Raw genomic sequence first — 19108 nt, forward strand, 5'->3', positions numbered from 1 at the left:
CTGATGGTTTGCCAGCAGTTAACACAATTAGCATCCTGCTTCCTCACAGTTCTCTGGTGCCACGGGGCCTGAGAGCACATCAGTCAGTTGGCATTTACCTCCTGCCTGTGCTCGCAGCAAGCGGCAGGGCACTGCGGGGTGGCCGTGCGGCTTTCCTTCCCCGCTGGAGTGCTCCGGTTACTGATTCTGCCATCTCTGCTGCAGCACATGCCTGTGAACACGTCTGACTCTGTATTTCTCTCTCTCTCCATTTTAACCCCCTGCAGGCGGCAGGAGCTGCGGGAGCTGCGTCTCCTTCAGAAGGAGGAGCACCGAAACCAGGCGCAGCTCAACAGCAAGCACCAGCTGCAGCTGGAGCAGATGCTCAGGCGCTTCGAGCAAGAAATGACGGTACCTGCGCAGGGAAGGGGATCTCCCGATACCTGCTGGTGTCGCTTCTCCCCTGCAGATGCCCTGCAAACCCTCGCGCAGGGTGATGCTCTCAGGGTTGCAGCAGTCCTGGGGCATCGTGTTCGGAGGGAGCAGGACCACCAAGGGCACGCTTTGGGATTTGGGGGTGGGATGTGTTTGTGGGGCACAGAGCCTTCTGTGGGCATTAAGCACATGGAGCCTGCAGCTTGGGAAGCGCTGGCTGCCGTTGCCTGGTGTGGAGGAGCAGGAGAAGGGTTGTTCTGGACTTTCCCTCTTCAATGATCTTTCCTTGTGTGTCTGTTCGTGGCTACTGTGAGAAACAGTTTATAGTGCTGTAGTATTTTGAATTTAAAAACCATTTAAATAAGAAAGCAGTATAGACAGAATGTGAGAGCAGGAAAGCTATCCAGTTTGAGTATAAAATAAATAAACTAGGCTTGCATACCTCTGTGGACAACTTATGTTTGAGTAAGATAATTTTGTAAACAAGTCCCTGGAAAGTTTTCGTGAGCCATCTTTTAAACACTGCTTTATTAATTCACCTAGTGTGTGCCTGGTAGCGCCATTCCCTCGCAGCAGGCTGGGAGCCATCACTTATTTGGCTGTTCTGTTATATTTCTAAAGTCTTGACATGCCACGTCTGTGAATTCCTGTCTTAGCAAGTCACTTCTCATTTGTGAGATTTATTAGCCATATGGTGTGATGTGCAAAAGCCCCGAACCTGCTTCCTTTGCCCTTTCCCTGGGGCAGTTTGCACCCGCTCCCGTTGGTACCCGTGTGCTCCATCCCTGCTGCTCGCCAGGATGGAGAGGTTGGACACAAGGGCGCTGTTGGAGCACAGTGCCCTCCAATGTGGAAATCCTGGTGTGAAGAGAAAGAACTGTGATGCTTGAGCTTCACTGCCTGCAAATATTTGCCCAGGGCCACAGGTCCCAGTGGGATGCTGGAGATCAGGGTGTGAGCAAGGAGAAAGGCTTGAAATGTGCCAGAGCACATTCAAAAGTGCTTTGTGCTCACGCTAGGGCTGGCTCTGCCCTGCGTGCTTCATGGGGCGCTATTTGGAAACTTCTGTCCTCTGTGTTTAGTAAAGAGGCTCAATTCCTCAATTCATGCAAGGACAACCCTCTCCCACCCTTTTTTTTTTTTTTTTTTTTCTTCTTTTTATTTTTCTTTCTTTTAAACTTCTGAAAGGGAACAACACACAGGGGACACTGAGGTTGACCTCTGTTCCTTCCCGTACAGACAAAAAAGAAGTTCTATGACACTGAACTTGAAAACCTCGAACGGCAGCAGAAGCAGCAGATTGAGAAGATGGAACAAGATCACTCGCTGCGCCGGCGCGAGGAGGCCAAGCGCATCCGCCTGGAGCAGGAGCGCGACCACCTCAAGTTCCTGGAGCAGCTGAAGCAGATGAAGAAGGAGGTAAATATGGGGATAGAATGGAGGAAGGCTGGTTTCCTGCATCTGTTTCTTCCAGGAAAGCTTCAGCATTTCTCCGTAGCAGAGCTTGAGAGGGAAGCGGTTGTTGGGTGTCTTAGCAGGAAGCTCTTGCTTTTCTGTGGTATATTTTTGGGTGTTTCCGGGGGTCCATCTGTTTAGTGACATTAGGCCAAGAACAACCCCACCTAAAGTTACCTGCTGATAAATCTCATTTCCCTCTCCAAAGGTCAAGAATGAGGTTGAGAAGCTGCCACGGCAACAGCGCAAAGGGAACATGAAGGTGAAGATGGATGACTTCGCCCAGAAAAAACAAACCATGGTAAGGCTGGGAGAAGATTGGCACGGCTGCGGGACTGGGGAATGCGGAGTAGAAACATCCTTCTCCTTGAGGAACTGGCAGTTTCTGAAGTACCACCAGATGCTTTTCAAGTCGCAGCAGCAGGAGGGCTCATGGTGGCACTGCTGCTTTCTTCCAGGAACAGGAGTTTTTGGCCAAGCAGAAGGAGGACCTGGAGCTGGCCATGAAAAATATAACTGCCCAGAACAAAAAAGAGATCTGTGACAAGGAACGCGAGTGCCTGAACAAAAAGCAGCAGCTCATGAGAGGTGGGTGGCAGAGGCTGAAAAGGAGGAAAGCAAATGCTGTATGGATGGGTTTATCCAGCGCTGACTCTTCCCACACAGCAGATGCTGTGACACAGTTGCAAGCTGGCAGGGTTGGATTTAGAAAAAACAGCCTCCCCAGATCCTGTCTAAATGTTTAACAATAATAATGCTTAGCGCTTTAATCTTCAAAGCGCTTTACAAATACGAGCCAATTAGGCTTCATAATTGCAAGAAATTATTCCCTGATATGGTTCGCAACTAATTTCTTCTGGAAAACAGGAGGTGAACGATCACCCCCCACATCTGCTGTACTGTTCCCGTGTGTAGGGTTCATTTGTGCTGGGGACGCTGTGTGTGACCAAGCTGGGGCCAGGGTGGGTTGTCTCCTGACCCTTCTCCCTTCCTCAGACCGCGAGGCGTGCATCTGGGATCTCGAGGAGCATCAACAACAGGAGAAACACCAGCTTATCAAGCAGCAGCTGAAGGACCAGTATTTCCTCCAGAGGCACGAGCTGCTCCGGAAGCACGAGAAGGTGAAGAGTTAGTGCCTTGCTGGGTGCTGGTCAACCGGGTGCCTGGGTGTCCCCAAAGGGACCTTTCCCTTCCAGGCTGTAAGTGGGGCATGGAGAGTGGGTTAGGAGTTAAAATATTTGGTTGTTATTAGTGAAAAGAGACCAGAATAACGCTCAGATCAGCCTACTTGCTTGCGACGTATATTCTGTGCTGTATGTGTTTGACCTACAAGAAGCAGTTGTGAATTCTGGGGGCTTTTCTGGAAATCTGCCACTGTCCAGTATGTGGGATGGTCTATTCCCAGAGCAACAAGTGAAGACTGACGCATCTCAGAGATGTTTCTCCTTCCTTCCAGCCCCCTTCTCCTGTCCTTTCGCAGCGTGCTCAGTAGCTGCCCTCACCTCTTGTCCCTTTGAAGATCTTTGTCTGTCAACAGCCACCTCCATGCCACTCCCAAGTCTGCTCCCCATCTCTTTTGGGACCCCTCAGCACTTTCTTCTTGGCCTGAGGTGTCCCTCCTCCTCTGACAGCTGTCCCTCTGCCGCTGCAGGAAAGGGAGCAAATGCAACGATACAACCAGCGCATGTTAGAGCAGCTGAAAATTCGGCAGCAGCAGGAGAAAGCCCGGCTCCCCAAAATCCAGCGGAGCGAAGGGAAGACGCGCATGGCCATGTACAAGAAGAGCCTTCACATCCACTCCAGCGGGAGCGCAGCCGAGCAGCGGGAGAAGATAAAGCAGGTCAGGTCCTGCAAAGAACACGAGGGCTCGGGCTTGGCTTGTGGGGGGAAATATCTCTCCCTTGTGGCAGAAGGGAGAGTGGGAAAAGGAAACAGTTCCCAAGTTACTAACCCGCTGCAGGGAGTCAGAGGTCTTTGCTTTTGTGGCAAGAGGTGTGGTTTTCAGTGCTGCTCGCATCGTGCCTAGTGTTGGGAAGCATCCTCAGGGCTTTTCTTTTTTTCTTTCCTATATAATAGTGCAAGCTGGCTGGTCTCTTAACCGGCTTCAGAGATCAGAGCAATGCTGCCTACAAGGACACCTGCTTTTCTCTCTTCCAGTTTGCTCAGCAGGAAGAGAAGAGGCAGAAAGCGGAGCGGCTGCACCAGCAGCAGAAGCACGAGACGCAGATGAAGGACATGCAGGCCCAGTGCGAGAGCAACATGAACGAGCTGCAGCAGCTGCAGGTACCGTCCCCCGGGGCTCGGCCTCCCGGGGCTGCCCGAGCTCTGCTCCTTCAGCACAAGGGGCGTGTTGTAAGAAGCGGCTGCAGAGGACTCAGTGAACTAGAGCTGATGTCCCCTTGCTCTGCCCTGGGAGGTTTTTATGGCCACATACAAATGTGCCCTGGAGCTCAGAGCTCTGAATGCCTCTGGCCGATGCAAGTCCTGTTTAACCTCTGAAATTACAGTTCCAGCTGCTTAATGAGTGTTCTGATTTGTGATCTGTGTTTAGAATGAAAAGTGTCACCTCTTGATTGAGCATGAGACCCAGAAGCTTAAGTCCCTGGATGAGAACCACAACCAGCACATGAAGGAGTGGCGGGACAAACTGAGGCCACGGAAGAAGGTAGAGCCTCCTTGGCATGAGCAGAGTGTCCTGCTTGGCTGGTTGGAGGAGACAACGTCTGTAGCTCCAGTACAATCTCAAATACATCTTCTGTGTGTGTTCTCTTTTGCTTAAGGCCCTGGAGGATGAGCTGAACCAGAAGAAGCGTGAGCAGGAGATGTTCTTCAAGCTGAGCGAGGAGGAAGATGGACAGACACCAGCATCGCCAACCAAACACGCCAAGTTCATCCCATTCGGCTCCACAGAGAGCTCATAACGCCTCGCAGCTGGCAGGCCACCGGCTGTGCCCTCCTGGGCAATGTGGACTTAGAAGACCATCCCAGCAGCCTCTCCTCACAGCAGCACCCTCCTGTCCCCTCACTCCGTCTGGGATAAACGTGGTGTCTGTCCTGCACTGGGGGATGCTGACTGCGAGTTTTGGTGGCTTTTCTGGGAGCTGGGCACAGCTCCACGCTGGGAGGCCGGGCAGGACCCTTTCTGCAATCGTACTTGCACTGTGAGCTGGATGCGTTGCCTCTCACCTGAGCCTGGCGCTCACCGGGCTTGTCAGCAAAGACTGAAGCAATAACTGCTCCGGACAGGAGACGCAGGCATTGGCTCCTGCGCTCTGCACAGGGGTTATCAGCCTCTGTCTCCCCTGTGCCTGCTCTTCCTCTCGGTCCTCTGTAAGGACTCGTCTGGGGCAGAGCAGCTTTGGTATTGCCTTGGGCTAACCTTGGCCTTCTGCCCCCCCAACATGTGCCTTAGATTTATTTCTATCTACTGTGGCCCTTTTTTGCTCGAGGGAGAGACAGTGGTAAGGATTTTTTTTGCTTCTTTGGAGGAAGGAGGATTGGGTTTTTTCTTTCCTCTTCCTCCTTGTACAGACTGTACAGAAAGGAGACCAGCTGGATGTCCTTCCAAAGATGCTTCTGCTTCTTCATTTACCGTGATTGCTGGCACCACAGTCCCTCTGGCACTTAAATAATACTATCTTATGAGAGACTGGAGTATAGCGTAATTAAACTGTTCAGCTGGCTGCAGGCTTTTGTCTCTTAAAGAAGTGTATGTGCATGTGCAGAGCGGGAGGTTGGTAATGGTGCTTAGTCCTGCAGTGACACAAGGAGGTGTCAGTCACAGTTGTGTGCCTTCTGGTAAGGACAAGTGAGAGGCCGAAGGCTATTATTGCCAGGGCTCTCTCATCATCACACATGTGCTTGAGATTACTTTTTGAGTGCTAAATATGTGTGGGCCATGTGGGTCAGCCAGCCTGGCCGCTCTGCAGTCAGGGCTACGGGCTGCAAAGCATCATTTGGAAGGAATAAAGGAGTCTTGAAGCAAGGTGTGTAAGGGAAGAGGAGATGCAAAGACAGCTCATGGTGGCTTGTTCATCTCAGCATTGCTTTCTCCACTGTCGTCTCATCTCCTTGTGATGTCCCGCAGTTTTTCGGATGGTCCTCCTGGCTTTCAGGTTGGAGTCAGGCTGCAGAGCGGCAGAGCCGCTGCAGGTCCGGCCCCGTGTCCCTGTTGCTTTAGAGACAGTGGCATCGCATGAAAAGGTGGTAATGTGATGTGCTACACTTCTGGGTACCTGGGTGAAGGAGTCAGCCCCCGTGTCTTTAACACCTCTTCTGAGAAGTGCCCTTACATTTACTACCCATTTAGAGTTCATGATACATATTCATAAGCTTCCTGCAAACTAACAAGGCTTACATCTATTTGGGCTATTCCAAGTTTCTTCGGAATCCACACCATTGATGTCTTTATTAATGAATATTGCCTAGATGGAGATCTTAAGGGCTGGGACCCTTTACAAGGCTGTGTAGCAACTTTTCAGTAACTAGCCTGTCCTTCTAGGAAGACCATGTGCCCCACCTCCAAAAGCGCTGACTATGCCTTTCAGATGCGATAGCACCAGGTTGGGAGCTGATGGAAAATGAGTCAACGCAGGAGCTTGCTCCTGAACGATGTGCTGATTTGAGCTTTAAATTGTATTAGAAATGTGTGCTGGCAGCTGCACGGTTCATGTTCCTGGTCCCCTTAGGATCCGGTTGGATGTATTCTATGAAATGGTTGTTGTCACAGAAATCGGCACCCGGTGCCTGTCCCTGCACGTGTTACGCGTGACTTGCAGAGGGGTGTCCTGCAGCATGCTGTTCATGACGAAGGTAAATCAGTTCTCTCTTTCTCCAGTCTGGCTTGCTTTCAATCTGGAGCTGGCAGCGTGACGGAGGGTAGGAATGGTTTTGTCCCCTGCTCGTTGTCTGTTCCATCTCCGTGCGCCGGGGCTCTGGTACCATGTCCCTCCCCTAGAAGAGGGCAGGGGAGCACATATTCTGATTGTCATGCTTAGTGGGTGGTTATCTTTTCTTCTCCCTTTCAAAAGAGGAATTTCTTTGTCCTGTTCAGAAGTAACCATGAATAAACTCATGTTATTTTTGAGGGGGGTGGGAGATGCCATTTTTTCAAATGTGGCTTTGAATAAAAGAGGTTTTTAATATTTTGTAAAGTGTCTTCAGTGGGGCCACCGTGACGATGTAAAGACCCTTCTAATAAAGTAACAGACTGAGCAACCTGGGCAAGTGTCTGATTTCCTGCGTGATCACTGGCTGTGGCCTCAGAGCAGCTCAGCGCCTGGTCTGGGTTTTGCTGACTTAGAGGAGCCTCAAGAGCCAGTTCTGGCATGTGAACCTTGACAGGCTGAACTTCCAGTTCTTTAAAACAGAGCTGGTTGCTTCAGAAGCACTTTCTGCTGCAGCGCAGTGGCAATAATGTCTTTGCAAGAAGGTGAAACCCTGATAGACCTTAGTGAACGGGAGTTTTCTCTGTGGCTTTATGTATTAAAATAGTGCTCGGCTGACCCTGCTTGGTGAAGAGGGAGTATTGCATTCTGACATCTGAGGAGTGCAAACCACTTCTGTGTAGCTTTTTGTTCCTTTTTTTATTAGTTGTTCCTTTTTTTATTAGTTTGTCTGGCTGTAACAGAAGACACGAGTCAAATGTCTCAGCTCCCTTGCTTTTTTGGGTCAAGGGGGTCCTAGGAATGCCTCCCTGTCTCCTCCCCATTCTGCCCACAGCTGAGGAGCGCTTGGATCCTGGAAATGCGTTAGGAGACCAAGATGCAGATCACATCTTCCTCTGTCAGTGCAGGGGGAGACCTCTGCTTGCTCTCCCGGGCTGCTCAGAAAAGCTCCCACCACCTCTATAACCAACCCCAGGGTCTGTGTGGGCTTCATTTTGTGCTTGGAGATTTTTACCTGCTGGTTTAATTGTGATTTCGCTCATCTAGATACCCAATGCCGAGCAACGACACACGGTGTGCAGGGGCAGCTTTGACACGAGCCCAGGGAGCTGGTAGGTTTTTCCCCCTCATTTTCTGGAAGGTTGCTCTGCCAACTTCCACCTCGGGCTTCATGTGGGAAGTTGTCTTGCTACCTGTGTCCACCCTGGTCAGGTAATACCACAGGCCATGGGTTCAGGTGTGAGGTGGTGAAAGGAAGAGGGAGTTGTTGCTGTAAGGTGGTGGTGGGGTCTGCATGGGCAGCCCTGGGGTGAGAGGAGGACAAGAGCGAAGCGCGAGGGTGCCCATCTCCTCGCTCCATGAGACAGGAAGAAATGAAGTAGCTGAGGACACACAATTAGCCATCTCCTTCATTTGCATGTACCAGCACTGAACTGTCCCCTGGGGACACACTGGTCAAAAATGGCCTCATTCAATGTCTCCCAGTGAAGCAGAGGATGTCATGGGAGTATTTAACTTCATCTGCATGTCCTTGGCAGTGCCTGAGGGCAGCTTCAACACTGAGGATACTTAATGTTTATAAATATGTGGGAAGTACTGTGTATTCCAGAAATAACTGTTATCTACCAACCTACCCTGGTGTAATGCTGAAAACAGAGCAAAAGTGAAAATCTTTCCTCATTTTTAAAAGTAGAGATGACAGCCCTGCAAAGTTACGGGTGCTGCAGCAGCTGTAGCGTTCCCAGCTTTCCTCGTTACCTCCTCTGAGCTGCCCGAAGGCTTTTGCAGCATTCGTGCTATGATGGGGACAATGAAACCCTCTGGGGAAGAAAAATCAGGGCAGGCAGGGACAGTCATGGGGTTGGGGCTCGTGCCTGGCTGCCTTCCTCTTGCTGGGGCTGCTCTCCCTCCCTCGCTGCAGGAGGGCAGGGTGGCGTGTCCTTCAAAAGAAACCTACACCCTGCTAAGCCAAATGCTGTTGCATGTGGTCCTACTGCGCTGGCCACTGGTTTAGTTCTCCAAATGCCAAATTACTCACAGGACTTGAGCAAAACAAGCCTCTCCAGAGGCTGGTGGCTCCGCCTCACTTATGGGGTTTGTTGTTGTCCCTCTTCTGGGTGGGATGGGGCCGGGTGGCTGGGACACGTTGTCCTGTCATCCCGTGTGCCCTCACAGGCACCCACTGGGATGCTCCTGGGCCTGGTTTCCAGGCTTGCAAGGGATGCAGGGGTGATGTCTGCTCTTCTTTCTCTTGTTCACTAGATGGCATGCACACTGAAACGGCCGCCCTGGGTTGCGGAGCCGAGCTGCTCTGCACAAGTGCAGAGCTGGAGCTGAGCTGTCTCCTTGCACTGAAAACTTTGCTCGCTCTTTTTCTTGGATTCATCGTTCACCATGGTACACCTTTCACCAGACCTCTGCTGCTCGATGAGTGTAAACGCTGGCCCAGGTTGCCCAGAGAGGTGGTGGATGCTCCATCCTTGGAGACGTCCCAGGCCAGGCTGGATGGGGCTCTGAGCAACCTGAGCTGGTGAAGAGTAACTGCTGCTCTGCTGGGCTTCAGCGGGAGAGATTTGCCCTCTGTTGTGGTAGGAGCATCATTTTTGACTAATCCTCACGAGAGAGCTCAGGGGACACAGGTGCATTTGTCCTGTACGCAAGGACCAGGAACATTTTGTCACCTGGCACTTGCTTGTAATTCTTAAATTCAAAAGCAAGCAGCAACAGTCTGTGCCACAGGACTGCAGATAGTGTTTTCTGACATTTGAGGGGTGATGGTGGGGCACTGCTTTCTCATTCCATTTGATCTGGTACCTAATAGACCTCAGGTATGGCCCAGCTGTGCCCAAACAGCTGGCTCCTGCTCATAGCCAAGCAGAAAGCCATTTGCACATCCAAGCTGACAGCTGGCTTTTCAGAACTCATTTGCCTTCTTGTTTTAAGTTGTTCAGCTGATCCTGATAGAGAAGGGAGAGTGTACATGGGTCGAGGAGATCTTGACTCTTCAGTAGGTGGTGAGATCACCTGTGTGGTTATTTTATTTGGCTTAACAATACTTCAACCTTTGGTTAGGGCAGCAGGAGACGACTCATTTGTTCCAAAACTCCCCTCAGCTGCACCTGTACCCTTGTGCTGACAAATCCCATCATAGGAAGTGCTGCTGTTGGATCTCTGTTGCTCCTGCAGCCACATCACCAGAGGTGTGGGCCAAACACGGGACTCCAGACAATGACAAAACTCTCGTTTGGGCTCCCTTAGCTTGGCAGTTTCCTTGATAAATCACCAAGGTGCAGCAGAGCCCAAGCCAGGCTGTACATCCTCCCATCAGGTCAGCAGGCTCTGCTCCTCTCAACAGCTCTCATCAAACTCGTTAATTAAACACAGCAGCCATTGTCTCCAACCTCTGCTGTTTCTTGGGTGCTCTCAGGCTGCAGCCAGTGCCTGGTGCTGTTGAGGTCCAAACGTGACAGAGTCACTCCAGCAGGTTACAGTGCTGCGGCAGTGATGCTGATGCTTAAGTACTTCTGATTGATTTCTGTGCAGTTGCCTGGCTCCCTGCCAGCGTTCGCAGGCCTGGAGTGGGTTTACACTGGAAGACATAGATAAAGTAACCCCCTGTGTGTAACAAGCTGATTGTCTGATGCACATGATTTATACCAGAGCTAAAGGAATGGCCCGGCAGCCCTGCAGCATGTGCTGCGGGGCTGTATCTTTGGCACTACACAGAAAGGAGCTGGAAGGGTGACAGCAGGACACCAGGGTCTGGTTCCTGGAGCGGGTAGGTGAGCCCATTCATATATTCTCCTTTTCCTTTCCATGTCACGCATCTCCACATGGGAACCTTGTGGCACAGGGAAATGGCTTATCAGCAAGGGAATACCCAAAGGTTTCATGCACCCCTGAGAAGGGGAGGTGGGCACAAAGCTTCCCGCAGCAGAGCACCATCTGTGTTCCTCCAGGCTGCTTCAAGCTCAAGAGTGAGGTGCCCTTCACAGTGTCACCACAGGGTGTTCATTCTGTCCCTTGTGTGTTCCCAGCTGTGGCTGCAGGGCCAGGATTAAAGGGGACGGGGAGGCTGGCATGAAGGTGCTGATGGAGGTGCAGAGCAGCGCGGTGCTGCACAGCAGCTGGGATGGCCTGGTGGCAGGGGACTGCAGGGAACAGGCAAAGTGGCTGTAAGAATGGGCAGAACTTGTTCCTCCCCTCCCAAATCTGCCATCTGCCTCTGTGCTAAAGTGTCTGACTGAGGAGGGACAACAACAGCCAGGGCAGAGAGGGGCGTGATGTGCAACTGGTCCATTAGTGAACCAGCAGGTGTCGGGGGGTCACGGGCGGTGTGGTGTCCCCTTCAGCCAACCTAGCATCCTTCCTGCAGCCATCTCTGTAGGGCCACTGTGGTCCTGGGCTTAGGTGAGGGGAGGAGGATGAAGATGAGCTCTTTGTGAGGACAGGGGGGCCAATGAAGCCCTGGCAGCCTGCCTGTGCCTCCATTAATCCTCTGGGGTAGTTGTAGCAAAGTTAACAGTAAACAAAGGACCCATGTTTAAGGAGCTGCTAAAGAGTGAGATGAGTTGTTTATGATTAAATTAAATTCATGTGAAAGCTAATGACCTGCCAGTGTGAGCCTTGGGTAACTTTATAATGTAATTAACAGCCCACGGGGGAAGCAAGCTGTGCTATTGCCACATGTTGAGGAGCTGCTGGGAACACGGAGGCCGTGGGTGGCACTGATGTGGAGATGTGCCCAGCTGCTGCCTTGTCTGCCCTGCTGCATGGGGGGCAGAGCTGGGGACTGGGGGGGACGGGCTGCCAGGAAGGAGAGCTGGAGTGCGATGGCTCAGCTCCCAGGGGTACCCAGCTTGTCCTGGGTAAGACAGTTCTGCTGATCTGACCATACCAACAGCCAGCTAAACTGCTGATTTCTGCTCAGTTCGTTTCCTGGATCCTTAGGGTTGTGGCTGTTGGCGATCAAGTCAACACCACCGTGGGAACCGTTGTTATGGGACAAGAGTGAGGAGACGAATCAGGGAGGCCAGGCACAGCCCCCTAATGCCAAGCACGATGTGCAAGCCCAGATCCTCTCCGGCCCCGCAGCCACCTCCCCGCAAGGGCAAACAGCCAGCTGCACCCTCCCAAAATCTCTGCCCTCCCCGAGGCACAGCCGAGGCGCCTTCCCCCTCCATGGTGGGCTGGGGGACCGCGGGGCGGGACACCCCTTGTCAGCGGACACGCGTGGGGCGGGTGGTGCCGGTCGCCCCTTTAAGCGGGCGGTGGCGGGGCCGCCCCGCCGGCCGGGATAGGCCGGGGCGGGCCGGGGCCGCCTCCCGCCCCCGGCAGCGGGCGGGCGGCTCGGCTGGGCTCGGCGCGGCGCTGCAGGCTCCGGTCCCGGCTGCCTGCGCCAGTGCCTCCCCCTGCGCCTCCGCCGCTCCCCGCTTCGCCGCTGGCGCCGGGCTGCGAGGGGCAGAGGCATGCCCAGGCGGAGCATCGCGGAGGTGAAGGTGCTGGACGTGCAGAAACGGCGCATCCCCAACAAGCACTATGTGAGTGGCGCGGCTCAGCTCGGCTCGGGGCGCTCCGCTCCGCCGCGCCCGGCCCTGGGCAAACAAAGGCCGGGCGCTGCCGGCCCACGGGCGGCCCCGCTCCCCCACGGCTGGCCCGGAGGCGGCCGCGGAGCCCCGGGACGGGAGGGAGGAGAAGGGCAGCGCTCCCGGATTTGTCGCTTCCACCCCCGGCGTCTCCCCGTGAGGATCACCCGGTTCTCCCCTGCCGGCGGGGGGAGGCGCTGCCTCTTCCTCCCCAGCCCCCTGCTCCCGGGAGGGACGGGCAGGGAGAGCGCGGGTGGTGACCCCGTGCGGGACCCGCCGGGAGTGGCTGCGGTGGGTTTCTGCTGGAGGGGCTCCGAGAGCAGCTCAGGGAGGAGGAGGCACCGCCAAGAAGCGCCTTTGCTTTCGCGAGGGAGCAGCGTTTGGCGGAGGGGCTCTGAAACCTGTTGGCTGCAGCGTCCCGGGCGAGGGAGGGACCACCCGGGTGCTTCATTCTGCGCCTGGGACGGTGCTGCTGTCCCTGTGAGGTGTTCCGTGTCCCTTCTGTATGAGCTGCACAGTGAGCGTGTTCCTGCACGGTCCGGGGCATCTTCCAAACAGTTGTGGGGTTTTGTATTTTTGAAGAGGTTGGCTTTTCTTTTAATTATTATTATTTGAACTTTGGTATGCTTCCAGCACCCGTGGAGACCTTGTGAATGAATCCTGGCAACAACTGTAAAACAAAGACAAGAATGTTTTCCCCACCCTGTTTGCCTTAGACTGGGGTGACCCAGTGACACAGTGTTTGTGGTAGTTTGGGCTGTGAGGTTGTGGTGTTCACTCTGGCCGGAGAATGTGGTGTTGGTGGAGCCAAGCACCTTGAGCTCTTGGGAGATCAGGGCCTTCTCTGGGTCACCCTGGCTGGTTTGTGGCAGTGAGCAACAGCTGAAAGAAAGGAGAGGACAGGTCAGCTCTAGCCAGGATGGAGGAGAAGGTAAAGGGGGGCTGTTACCCTTTCCTTGCATCCACGGATGTGATGTGGCTGCTGCCCAGCCCCTTATCACCCCTTCTTCCTCTCCTGCCCTGTCTGTGGTTTTATTAGTTGTGGCTGAGCCTGGCCCCAGCTCCAGACATGCCCCCCTTCCTGCCGCGTCCATCCCAGACTTACTCATTGTAGCTGGGTTATGCAGCCGATCTGGAGGAGCATGTGCGTGAGGAGGTTTGCTGAGCTGCACACGCTGCTGTTTGTCTTGGCGGATCTGTTGCACCGCTGTCCGGTCCCGTAACGGGGCTCAGATGGGGTTCGCCTGCAGCTGCTTCTCCATTCTCCCTTCTACACCTTCCCATTTGCTTGCTGGAGCTGGGGACTCATTGCACCCATCCAGATCTGTGTCCCCACAGCTGGGATGTGCACCTCAAGTACCAGACATGTTTTGTTTTGGGCACCGTGCCTCCTTGTCCTCCACCTTGAGAGGCGAGGCCGGTGGAGTTGGGCATAGCACAAATAACCCCTGTGAGGCTGGAAAACTGGGACAGAGATGTTTTCTAAAAAGAGAGACTTATGGTGGGGGGACCGCAGCAGAAGCTCCTGTGGCGGTGGGAGAAGGTGGCTGCACAGAGCTCATTGCAGCCAGCTGTGCAGCGCATGCCTGCTCCCCCCTTCCCTGGCAGCTCGAGTCCTCTGCCTCTAACCTTTCCCTGTACTTGTCTTGGACCGAAACCCGGCAGCGCGAGCCAGGGCAGCTCGCAGCGGGGCTGAGCCCAGGAAGGGGAAGGCAGCTTGCAGGCAATAGCCTCCCCAGGGCAGCACTGGAGTGAATGGGAGCGCTTGCCTTGTTTGAGGGAATCAATAGGAACTAGGCAGATTCACAAAGCCAGTTAATTATATGGAATCAAAACTATATTTTCTTTTTTTCTTTTTTTTTTCTTCCTCCTGCAAAGAGAGGCAGAGGAGGAGCAGCAAATAGTGGCTGAGTCATCTTACTTTAGACCGTATCTACTGGCACACTGCAAATCCAAGTCAACCACGGAGTGTAGATGTTAAACCTTTGCTGTCTGACTTCTCATTGCTGAGCATAAACGTGCTCCCCATCCCCTGGGGCAGCTGCTGGCTGTCCCAGTGAGGCTGGAGGACCACGCCGACTTTCCCTTCCATTGCTGCTGTGCTGGCCTGACCGGCGACTGACCCGTACGGCTTGGGCTGCGCTCTGCACCAGCAAGAGGCTTTTGTTTGCTGGACAAAGATGCAGTTGTGTTGGCTGCAGCGAGGCCACAGCAGAAAGTCCCAAATTCCAGTTTCTCAGAAAAGTGAGATCAAACTGGTGTTTCAAAGTCCTTATTGACACTCACGGTGGGGAGGGGCTATAGGAAAGGCCAGCTCTATTCAGGCCGGCGTGGTTCACCCATCACCTTGGTAATTGATACAAAAAGAGTTGCATTGACTGGGACAAAAACTTATACTTTTTGTCAGCTCTGATTTGGAGCAGGAGGCGCAGTATTGCCCCAAACTGTGGGGCTCGTGCTGGGAAAGGACTCAGCAAGGTGCCAGGTACGGTTTGGGTAGCCGGGTGCCAGCTCAAACAGACGGTGAGCTCGGTGTTGCGGTTTAGCCGGGGACCTGAACTCAGCCCCATGCCCTTGATTGCGTGTGTGCCTGTGGACGGCACTGGCTCAAATCCTGGTGCAAGACGGCGTCCGTGCCGTGTGCTGCTGTCGTGCTGCTTCTCACAGCACGTCTGTGACCGTGCTCCCCTGGAAGGATACACTGGGACAACAGTGCACGTGTCCCATCTCCTCTCCATCCTCCTTACCCTGGTGACAGCCCAGTACCTGACCGGAGGGCAGGAGGAGCTGGGTGGGTTGTTCCAAGGTAGCCTGGGTGTGTTTAAACCTGCTTGGGGGACAGGGACAATACAAATGGCTTCTTGATTGCTTTTCTCTTCAGCGAGGTATTAAACCCTTTGGTGTGTACTGCAGTGAGCACTGCTGGGCAGGGGTCAGGCTAAATTGCAATCAGCGGGGTGTGCTCTCCCCGTGCATGCTTTCCTCCCTGCAGTCAGCCTGGTGCCCCTGCAAGGCTCTTGCTCAGTTCCAGCAGGACAGGGAACTGCTGGAGAGAGTCCAGCACAGCCACCAAGATGCTGGAGGGAGTGGAGCATCTCCCGTGTGAGGAAAGGCTGAGGGAGCTGGGGCTCTGGAGCTGGACAAGAGGAGACTGAGGGGGGACTCATTCCTGGGGATCAATATGGAAAGGGGGAGTGTCAGGAGGATGGAGCCAGGCTCTTCTGGTGACAACCAGGGACAGGACAAGGGGCATTGGATACAAACTGGAACACAGGAGGTTCCACTTAAATATGAGAAGAAACTTCTTCCCGGTGACGGTGGCAGAGCCTGGCCCAGGCTGCCCAGGGGGTTGTGGAGTCTCCTTCTGTGCAGACATTCCAACCCGCCTGGACACCTTCCTGTGTAACCTCAGCTGGGTGTTCCTGCTCCATGGGGGGATTGCACTGGATGAGCTTTCCAGGGCCCTTCAACCCCTGACATTCTGGGACTCTGTGATCTTGGCAGCCCATCGTCCAAGGGAAGGAGGGGACTCCCGGCCTTCGGGCGCCCACTGGAGGGTCACCCTGCAGTGACATTTCCCACACAATCCTGTGTGAAGGGATTACAGCTCGTGCCCCTCGGGGACGCTGCCAGCGAGGACTCCAGGGCCACACCGCAAATCTGAAAAGGCAAAGTCCAAGAGCAAAGTTTAAAAATAATCATTCTGGGCGACAGAGTAGCAGACTGTCATTTCTATGGTCTGGCCAAGTCTCAAATTCTGATAAATGAATGTTTATTCAGAAAAGACCCAAAACAAAGCCATAGTTGAAACAGACTCAATTTTCCTTTAAAGGACTTCACATGGGATCTTTTTATAAGTTTGTGTTTGTTATTCTCTAGTAGAAGCCCTAAAATAAAGCTTTGCCCTACTAAACCCAGACTTTGGTTGGGCTTTTTTCCCTTAGGTAAACTTCAGTACCTTTCATTTTAATACAGCTGCAACTCGTGTGTGTTGTTCTATGTGTTAATAACAATGCCATTGAATTGTGTCTTCATTTCTACGATTACGTCCACCAAGGACATTTCCATAGTTTGTATAGTTTTAAATGGTTGCTCTAGAGCACAAGCCAAAATTTTATATATATATGTGTGTGTGTGTGTATGTGTGTATATATATATATATATATACATCCGTCTGGAAAGAGAGAGCAGCATGCTGTTGGGTTGTGTTAGTTTATTGGAAACCTGGACTATGCTCTCAGGACTTCCTTTCCCAGCCTCTGTGCCACACATATCACTTTGAAAAAGGGAAATTTAAACAAAGTATGCAGCATGCACATTTATTTTGGAAGCTCAGTTAACCAGATTGCAATTTTTAAGCAAGGTGAATACCCATGCATATTGAACCACCTCATTTGTGGCAGCTGCCTTGCGAAAGTAATTAACAGCGAGTGTTGGAATCTGGTGCCTAATTGATAGCATTTATAGACATATTTTAAAATGAGTTTGAAAACCACACTAAAAAAGTAGGTGTGTTATATTTTTGGTGTGTAATTTGTGATGTGATGGTAGGTGTTGTCTTTGGTCCTGTTACTTGTAGTGCTGAGGCCGTTCATGGTTTAATTTGTTGTCCAATCCAACGCCATTGCTTATCTAGAGTTGATCATGGAGCATTCAGAGAAGAGTGCTCAAATGGCAAGAGGACAAGAGCTGTTGATCTACAAATTCAGTGATCTATAAATTCAGAGCAGAAGATTGTCTTCTGAAGAACGTATGCCCCATGGACCCACATGTCATGGTCCCCTGGTCCTGCCATGCCCAGCTGGAGCAGAGCTCTGTGGGGACCTGGCACAGAGTCGCCCTGTACAGCCGCGTTATTTCTGCTGTTGTGAATCATACCGGTTGCTTGGCTTAAAAAGGGCATTAGAGGATGACTCCCCCCGTACTGCACACTCTGGGGAGGGTGACCACGCTCTTGGTATGGTGGGAATGTCCTGTGGGGAACCGAAGGAGCTGGGTGTGTTTAGACTGAGGGAGCAGGAGGTTAAGATGAATAGTGTGAAACCTATGCAGGGGCCGTTAACAAAACCAGAAATGAAAGAGAGCAAAAGCAAAATGAGAATGTATGAAGCAAGGCTGAACCCAGGAAGCTGGAGTCTTTGCCGTGGTGAGGAGTTTCTGAGTATCAGTGGCCTCGAGAGGTTTGAGGGCTTTCTCAGCATCCTTAGTGGTGTTTTACTGCTGTAGCCTGTGGTTCTGCTGTATCTCATCCCCTTTCCTGTCGGAAGCTGATGCTCTCCTGCTCCAGGCAGGGCATTTGGAGCCCATAGCTCGTAGAAATTTGGACCCATCCTTGCGCCTGCCCCTGCTCTGCTGCACGGCATTACAGAGCCGACCAACCCTTCTTTCCCCCTCTCCTCTCAGGAGAACTGGGGCTCAAGGGAGAGCTGTTAGCTTTGTGGATGAAAACCAACACCCAAACGCAAACTCCTTTGTTTTTCTTCCTTAGTCATGTTACTTAAGACTCTTGAAAACCTTGAATGTCGCAGTTCAGTGGAAGGGCCAAACCCTGCCTGGCATGTGGCCATGGAGACGGATGCAGCTCCGTGTGGGACGCTGCTGCTCGTACTCTGTTCCAGCGATGAACTTCAGCACCGGGGCCGTCCATCGCCTCTGCCTGCCCGGAGGGCTGGCGACCTTGATCCCTCACAGCTTTGCTTTGGAGAGCATCTTTATCTTCCGGCCGTTTCACATAGCAGTGGGAAATAGGAAACAAACGAATCCATATGTTTGATCTTCAGCGTGACTCAGAGCAAACAGCGGGTGCATGTGTTGTTTGACCAAGGGGTCTGCTACACAGCTGAGCGGGGCTCGGTGGGTTGTCCTTGGGGTCCCTGTGCTTGACGTTACCCCGTGTGCATGCGTTTTTCATCCCAGCAGCTTTGGCTGTGTGCTCCCAGCGCTGTGCCCTGGTGAGCTGTGCAACAGCAGAGCGGGAAGAGCTGTCACTTGCTGGGGTTTTAGGGAGGGCACAGTCGAAGGGATGAATCAGGGCGAAGGGAAGTGGCTGCTTTGTAGTGCTGGGTGCCTGGGCAGGGTGACTTGGGTTGTTTGCTGTGGTGATGATGACATGTCTGTCCTCCCGCTGCCTGCATCCCTCTTACCCAGCTTGGACTTGTTGCAGCCGCCTCTCTCCTCTGCAAGGCCAGAGGGACCGCGGCAGCACCCCAAATGCCCTGCAGCCATTGCTGGGATCGCCTCCCCAGCCTTCCCAGTGCTGTCCAAACCAGCACGACCCTTCTCCCAGCTCTCCCTGTCCACAGAGCAGGAACGAGGGGGTGACAAGGTGGCTGGGGACGGAGCTGGGGGCTCCAAGTTTTGGTGTGCCATGGCACAGGACACCGCACTCCCCTCCCCAGCCCTGCACGCCTGCAGTGGTGAAGGCTGATGGAGAGGGGCCAAGCACAGCAGCTTTCTGCCAAGAACTTTCTTTGTTTCCAGCCACCTCCCTCCCTTTTTTCTTTTCCTCTTAAAATTTCCCACTCCCTTTTCTATATTAAACCCGCTCGGGTTTGGCTTGATCCCTCAGCTGCTTTGGTTTCTCTGCCCCTTTGAATTTCTCATTAGGAAAAGGTTCTTCACCCAGAGGGTGCTGGACACTGAACAGGCTCCCCAGGGAGGTGTCACGGCCCCAACCTGACAGTGTTCAAGAAGAGACTGGACAACGTCCTCAGACACACGGTGTGACCTGTGGGGTGTCCTGTGCAGGGACGGGAGTGGGACTCGATG

The 19108-nt window shown here is 53.1% G+C and overlaps 2 protein-coding genes across 2 annotated transcripts in view; both read left to right on the forward strand.

Annotated features, from left to right (window-relative positions):
• Positions 1-7095, forward strand: part of STK10 (serine/threonine kinase 10) — a 44720-nt gene extending 37625 nt beyond the window's left edge. Inside the window, exons 11-19 of the mRNA XM_082063282.1 lie at positions 267-390; positions 1654-1833; positions 2078-2170; positions 2328-2457; positions 2866-2990; positions 3521-3709; positions 4027-4152; positions 4421-4534; positions 4650-7095. Coding sequence (XP_081919408.1) covers positions 267-390; positions 1654-1833; positions 2078-2170; positions 2328-2457; positions 2866-2990; positions 3521-3709; positions 4027-4152; positions 4421-4534; positions 4650-4790 — 1222 coding nt within the window. The 3' untranslated portion in view covers positions 4791-7095. The remainder of the gene's footprint in view (positions 1-266; positions 391-1653; positions 1834-2077; positions 2171-2327; positions 2458-2865; positions 2991-3520; positions 3710-4026; positions 4153-4420; positions 4535-4649) is intronic.
• A 5058-nt stretch (positions 7096-12153) lies between these two features.
• The window catches only part of SH3PXD2B (SH3 and PX domains 2B), a 70451-nt gene continuing 63496 nt past the window's right edge, over positions 12154-19108 (forward strand). The window contains exon 1 of the mRNA XM_082063283.1: positions 12154-12295. Coding sequence (XP_081919409.1) covers positions 12224-12295 — 72 coding nt within the window. The 5' untranslated portion in view covers positions 12154-12223. The remainder of the gene's footprint in view (positions 12296-19108) is intronic.

This window comes from Streptopelia decaocto, assembly GCF_964273445.1.
Source record: "Streptopelia decaocto genome assembly, chromosome: 12".
Lineage (NCBI taxonomy): Eukaryota > Metazoa > Chordata > Aves > Columbiformes > Columbidae > Streptopelia > Streptopelia decaocto.